Source organism: Bison bison, unplaced genomic scaffold (genome assembly GCF_000754665.1).
Source record: "Bison bison bison isolate TAMUID 2011002044 unplaced genomic scaffold, Bison_UMD1.0 scf7180017864236, whole genome shotgun sequence".
NCBI classification, from domain to species: Eukaryota; Metazoa; Chordata; class Mammalia; order Artiodactyla; family Bovidae; genus Bison; species Bison bison.
In genome coordinates this window covers 5,812,975-5,818,974 of record NW_011494808.1, presented here as the reverse complement: position 1 = coordinate 5,818,974, position 6,000 = coordinate 5,812,975, and the positions used below count along the sequence as shown (strand labels likewise).

General features: G+C 45.4%; 2 protein-coding genes across 6 annotated transcripts in view; one reads left to right on the top strand and one right to left on the bottom strand.

Annotated features, from left to right (window-relative positions):
• RARB (retinoic acid receptor, beta) overlaps positions 1 to 1,718 on the top strand; it is a 186,783-nt gene extending 185,065 nt beyond the window's left edge. For all 5 annotated transcript variants that reach the window (XM_010846424.1, XM_010846420.1, XM_010846422.1 and 2 more), the window contains one exon: positions 345 to 1,718. In XM_010846424.1, the coding sequence (XP_010844726.1) occupies positions 345 to 541 (197 nt within the window). In that variant the 3' untranslated portion in view covers positions 542 to 1,718. The remainder of the gene's footprint in view (positions 1 to 344) is intronic.
• Positions 1,719 to 1,771: 53 nt separating this feature from the next.
• TOP2B (topoisomerase (DNA) II beta 180kDa) overlaps positions 1,772 to 6,000 on the bottom strand; it is a 46,563-nt gene continuing 42,334 nt past the window's right edge. The window contains exons 34-36 of the mRNA XM_010846452.1: positions 4,699 to 4,818; positions 3,146 to 3,240; positions 1,772 to 2,259 (exon numbers count right to left, since the gene is read on the bottom strand). Of these exons, the coding sequence (XP_010844754.1) occupies positions 2,095 to 2,259; positions 3,146 to 3,240; positions 4,699 to 4,818 (380 nt within the window). The 3' untranslated portion in view covers positions 1,772 to 2,094. The remainder of the gene's footprint in view (positions 2,260 to 3,145; positions 3,241 to 4,698; positions 4,819 to 6,000) is intronic.

Genomic DNA, 6,000 nt, shown 5'->3' with positions numbered 1-6,000 from the left:
GCGGCGGGGCTGCTGGCGTCCCCTGGGGCCCCTCGGGTCCTCCGCCTCTCCTGGGGCACTGCCGTCTTTTTGGTCTTTTCAAGAGACACTTCCTGGTCTTGCGTCAGGAGTTTCTCTGTCAGTGATGCTGAGTGAACACATACCAGGACTGTTTCCCAGAACTGGCCGAGTGGTGGAGTCGATCACATCTCCCGTCCTCCCGTCTCCGCTGCTGCCCACGGCGGGAGCAGGGGTGTCAGCGCCGTCCCAAGCGCAGGCCCCGGCGCCCCGAGCTCCCCCACCATGAGGGGGTGAGAGCGGACTCGGGTATCCCTGTCTACCGGATTCTGTTCTCTTTCTAAAAGGTGCAGAGCGTGTAATTACCTTGAAGATGGAAATCCCTGGTTCGATGCCGCCGCTCATTCAGGAAATGCTGGAGAACTCTGAAGGGCACGAGCCCTTGACCCCCAGCTCGGGCGGACACACGGCGGAGCCCAGCCCCAGCGTCTCCCCCAGCTCGGTGGAGCACAGTGGCGTCGGCCAGTCCCCGCTGCTGCAGTGAGACACGTTCTGGCTACTCCAACATTCCCCAGAACCTTCACTCCTGGGATTTAAAATGCAAGAAACATTTTTACTGCTGCTTAGTTTTTGGACTGAAAATATATTAAAACTCAAGAAGGACCAAGAAGTTTTCGTATGTATCAATATATACCCCTCACTGTCTAACTTACCTAGAACTACAAACTTTTTAAATTCTAAAAATCAGCCATTTCATGCAACCCCAAACTAGTTAAAAGCTTCTATTTTCCTCTTTGAACACTCAAGATTGCATGGCAAAGACCCAGTCAACACGGTTCACCCGGGTCATGTTTCCGAAGACTCTGTACATACAGCAGTGCGTCCGCGGCTCTCCTCTCATGTCCCACACTCCAGGTCACCAAGGCCCGCGGTCGTGGAGCAGATTACTGTGCGTGTCCAGTTAAGAGAGGGTCAAAAGGATAAGTGTTTTGCTTTCACAGATCAAGACATCCAGGTAAGGAAGCGGAGTATTGTAGAGTGACGAGATAAGGCTAAAGATGCTCTACTTCGGTTAGTGTAGACGCTTGTCCTTGCTCTTCGGATGCTCTCAACCCGCGCCTTTTATTTCCTGTCACCCAGTAAATGTATACAGATTCACTGCACTAGCAGGAGAGAGTTCTCTATCAGTGTAACTGCCAGCTCGGTTATCAGACGTCATTTGTTCAGTTGTTGATGTCACTTTAAATTAAAAGTGGTTTAGTACTTGTTCAATGACGTAACTACACAATTTTTTACAGTGATGATAGCCTCCAAGGCAGCAGCACTGTCCAGTGTTAATAGGTTTTTGTTTACCTGTTCACGAGCCATTACGGAGGTTTCATGGGATGGCGATGGGCTGGTCTGCCACCTGTACCAGGCAACTCTGTGTCCTGAGAGGTAGGGGCTGATCCCCCCAAAGTCATGGGCAGAGAGGCTGCATCCTCGGGCCTGGTTCAGTCACTCTGAAGTGGGGTGGCATGGTTAACAGATACAAGTGTCAGCTTCTTAGTTCTCATTTACGCACTAGTGGATTTTTTTTATATATTAGCAGGTCTGTGATGTGCTCTCACTGGCTGTTTGTACATTGAGATCGTTTAACAGTGCTTTCTATGTTCATATACTGTTTACCTTTTTCCATGGAGTCTCCTGGCAAAGAATAAAATATATTTATTTTAAAGGTGTATGGGAGCTTTTACTGCACGTTCATCTTTAGTTAAAGAGACAGAGAACACAGTTCCATTTTTAATGTTTAAATTTCATTTCAAAAAGCAGGTCTGTAGTCTGCAATCATGACAATTAATTAAAATCTGTGCTAATGCACAAGTCTATAACAATTCTACAAGCCAATCAGACAGTACATGACATTTCAATGAGTAAAAAAGAGCATAAAACTGTATGTGTAAGAACAAAATGTTAAAAGGCCTACCACAATAATAAAAAACCATCAATTACATCATCACATTAAAATAAGCCAGATGTACAAAAGTCTGAGACAGAAAAGACAAAAAGGACAACACAAGTTATCTTCTGAGAACTGTTTCTGTGCTCGGTGGGCACTTAATTAAACATCGCAAAATCGACATCTTCCTCGTCAGAGTCTGCAAAATATTTTACTTCTTTCCTTGCCCGGCCAGTCCGCGGCAGCGACGGTGGCTCGGTGGTGAGGTCTGAGGGGAAGAGGTCCACATCTGAGTCCTCATCAAAAGAGGTTTTCTTCGGCTTCTGGGGTTAAAAAAAAAAAAGTTAAAACACCAAAGTTAAAGAAAAGGACTAGTTATTCCTTCACTTATTTTGAGACATACTGAAAATAATTGTTCTTGTAAGATCAGAACTATAATGCTAAGTAACTTAAGTGTGAGGCCCATTACCTAATTCTCTATGATAGTAATACTTACACCATTACTTCTTTCTAAACTTATGTTACCCAGCAACTATGCTCAACTATGCACAGAAAAGTAAAAATTCAACTTACTGCTAAGTACCTATCAATTCATGAGAAGAAAACAAGACTATTCACAGTAGGTTGTACACAAGGTAAGTATTTATAAACATGCAGAGAATGGTCACCAGGAAGGACCCCAGTCCCAGCAGACGACTGGGTGGAAAGGGTCAATGTAAAGAGAACACCACACAGCTAACAGCATCTGTTTGTATTTTTAAGTTTTAAAAGGAAGACACACAAAAGGGGGGGCATTTGATGTTATTAATTTGCCTAAAAGAGATAGTGTACTTCTGGAGAAGCATCAGGCTAATTGGGAAAATTCACAAAGGAGTTCAAGTTAGAAAATCAAATTGGTCCTTGTCAAATCAATTTGCAAAAAAGAAATAATGTTTATTCAATCTGAAAATATTTCAGTTAAGGAAGCATGTAACTTCTGCCGCTGGAGGAAGTGGAGTACTCTTAAGTAGGCTACTTTATGCGACACTTGTATCCAAGAGATGGTCCTGATTATATAAATTTTATACCTGGATAACTTTTTAACCATAAACAAGCCCCCTATGGATAAGAGATGCTGGGTTAAAGCTGTAATGAGACATTCTAGTAATAAGCAAACTAAGCCAGTTACACATCATCTTAAAACCATACATTAAAAGATGCTCCTATTACCTTGCTTGGTGGTTTGGAGGTTTTCCTGCCAGGATTGTAATCACCTTCGTTTTCAGAGCCAGATGCTTTCCTTTTCTTTGCCCCTCGGCCTTTACCTTAAAATGATACAAAGCAGTTTTTTCTCCCAAAGTTAAGTGCAGGATAAAAAGATAACCACCAGAACACACTTTCCTTCTTGGGCGTGCCCAACTGGCCCTGCAACCCTGATCTCAGTGTGACTGACATAGAAAGTCTGTCAGCATCACTTGAGTCACGCCAACCCCAGAACCTAAGGTATTTCACAAACACAGTTAAACTAGTGGGGACGTCCTAGTGACAGATTTTAATAACCAAGCCCCTAATACATAAAACATCTGCACATCCCATGGTACCTGGGCCTGAAACAAAAATCTTGGTATGTAGTACTAAAAATTAGTTCCTAATTTGCCACAGACTAGTACTTTTAAAAATATAATATGAATCCCTACGAAAGTAATATATGTGGTTTAAATGCTTACTCTAAATTTTACTTATCACACTAGTAACAACCAGTGCATATCCCATTTTAAGCAGCACAATCCTAAAGTAAATCACCCCAGCATTAGTCATGAGAGCACCTGTCAAATCTCCACATTCCTTCTCAGATTCAAATCACCCCCCTGTAGCCTAGTTTTTTTGTCTACCTCATTCTCATTGGAGGAAGAAGGGGAAAAGGTAAAACATGAATGGTTATCAAATGTTCCTGCAGTGAAGCCAGAGATAGAAAATAGTAGAAAATAGAACTAAATGGCAACTCTAAATGTGTTAAAGTTCAGGAGCTATGGCTAGATTGTATGGTAAGAAAAGATAGCTATGTGGCCTTGGGATGTCACATTTGATCAGATGAGTCAGTAAGATGGCACTGTTTGAAGCCATGCACGTGAATAGGTCCACCTCCCAAGTCCCTGTTTCTCGTCTGCCCCCATTCTCCCTTGGGGCCATGTAGGTCTCTCTCCTTACCCCAACCACCACTTGAAGAAATAGACACGCTGACGGCAGTATCTTATCAGGTGGTGAAAGACTGAACCGCTACCGTTAGAGAAACCACGTCTTCCATAGAAAGCACCCCTGAGACCCGCAGACCACGGGGAGAGGAACTGGTGCTGTGCCCAGGAGGGGCCCCGAGGGCAGCTGTTTCCACTCCCAGACAAGGACGAGGCTCTGCCTGCCAGTCCTGGCTCCAGCTTCCTGCAAGGAGTCCCACACTTTAAGAGGAGCCCTCACTGCCTTTTAAGGAATGACTTCCAGTGAGTCCCCTGCAGGGGGTCTTTGACCCATTCTCTGGTTGCAAAAGAGGTCTTTGTTTCACAAATCAGGAAATTGAGACTCAAACTGGACCAAACTGCTATATACCTCCTTCAGTTCAGTTCCATTCATTTGAGGATTCTAATTGAGCACTGATTCTTAGAACATTGTTTATGGAAGAGTAAAGCGACTTAAAACAGGTACCCAGTCTTTCGAACCTCAATGAGTAGAAGAAACGAATGCTTTGCACATGGAATGTGCCGAGATCGTCACACAAAGGTAATCCTCACCTTTTGGTGCTGTTTTCTTTGGAACGCCGAATTCAGAATCCGAGTCAGAGTTCACAGTCTCTACTTTCTTCTGTTTGGGGGCCCTCTTGGGCTTAGAGGCTGTATCTAAAGATGGTTTTCCTATTAAGCAAATGTCCATTTCACAGATCAATGTAATATACTTACCAACAACCCAAGCTGAATCGAATCCCGTAATGATGGGATTTCTTACTGCTGACATGGAAATGAGTGGCCTTGCATAGTAACCATGGTCTCTCTCATCTGGTGCCAGCGTAAGGCAAATAACTGCTCACAGGTGACAAAATGCTTTTCATTATATGTAACTTGCCTTTTGATAATTCAAGTGATGTTTTAAACAAGGGCCATTAAAGTGAGTGAGTGAGGGCGAGAGTAGGTCACTCCTGATCCTCCTGAGCCGTTGCCTCGGAGCAGGCGGGTGTTGGCTGTGCTGGCTGTGCTGGCCTTAAGTTAACACTGAACTCTTAACTTGTTAGGTTTCACAGGAGTGAACAGCTTGATGAAGGAAACCAGCTGATCACTGGAAGAGGCAATGGCTCCAAGTGTTCAGGGTGGCTCTCAGGTGTTCCCATCAAGATAAGATGCTTGCAGGGAAGTCTGAGCACCCCAGAAGCCCCCCTGACCCTCACGCACACTGCAGTTAGGGCTGTCTGGGAGGTGATGTGTGAGGGCAGCTGGGAACGGGTCGGGTGTAGAGCTTGGCATCACTGAACGCTTCACCACACGAGAAATCTGAGAGCCGGTATGAAACCAGAGTGAGCTAGCCTGAGGGCAAGAGCCCTGAGACAAACCAGCTTCCCTCAGTCACTGGTGAAGGGGCGGGTACAGCCGCGCGGAGGAGAGTCCGCCCGTGAAGACAGACAAAGGCATGCAGGCGAGAGGCCCGTTAGCCAAACGATTTCTCACCACGGCCCTCGTGTATGCAGAGGAAGCAGGGCCTTCCCTTGCTTTTCTGCTCCTCTAATAGCTGTGTATCTACAGTGGTGATCTGTGTGCCGCCTTTTTCAGATGTTAAAGGGGCATTCCAGACTGTTTACTGACTTGCTGGGTGAGTAGACACGGAGCACTAACACTGACCCCCGAGGGGTGTGCCTTAGTGCTAGTGACAGATTCAGGACTCAACTCAAATCAGCCTGTTAAACAACCTAAGGTTATGGAAAAGAAAGAAACCACCCAACTCAAAAAAGGGCCCAGGAACGACCAGTGGCTCCACGGCATGAGTGCAGGCAGGCCCCACACAGCACGACCAGCTGCGCTAGGGACAAAAGCTCACTACAGGACACC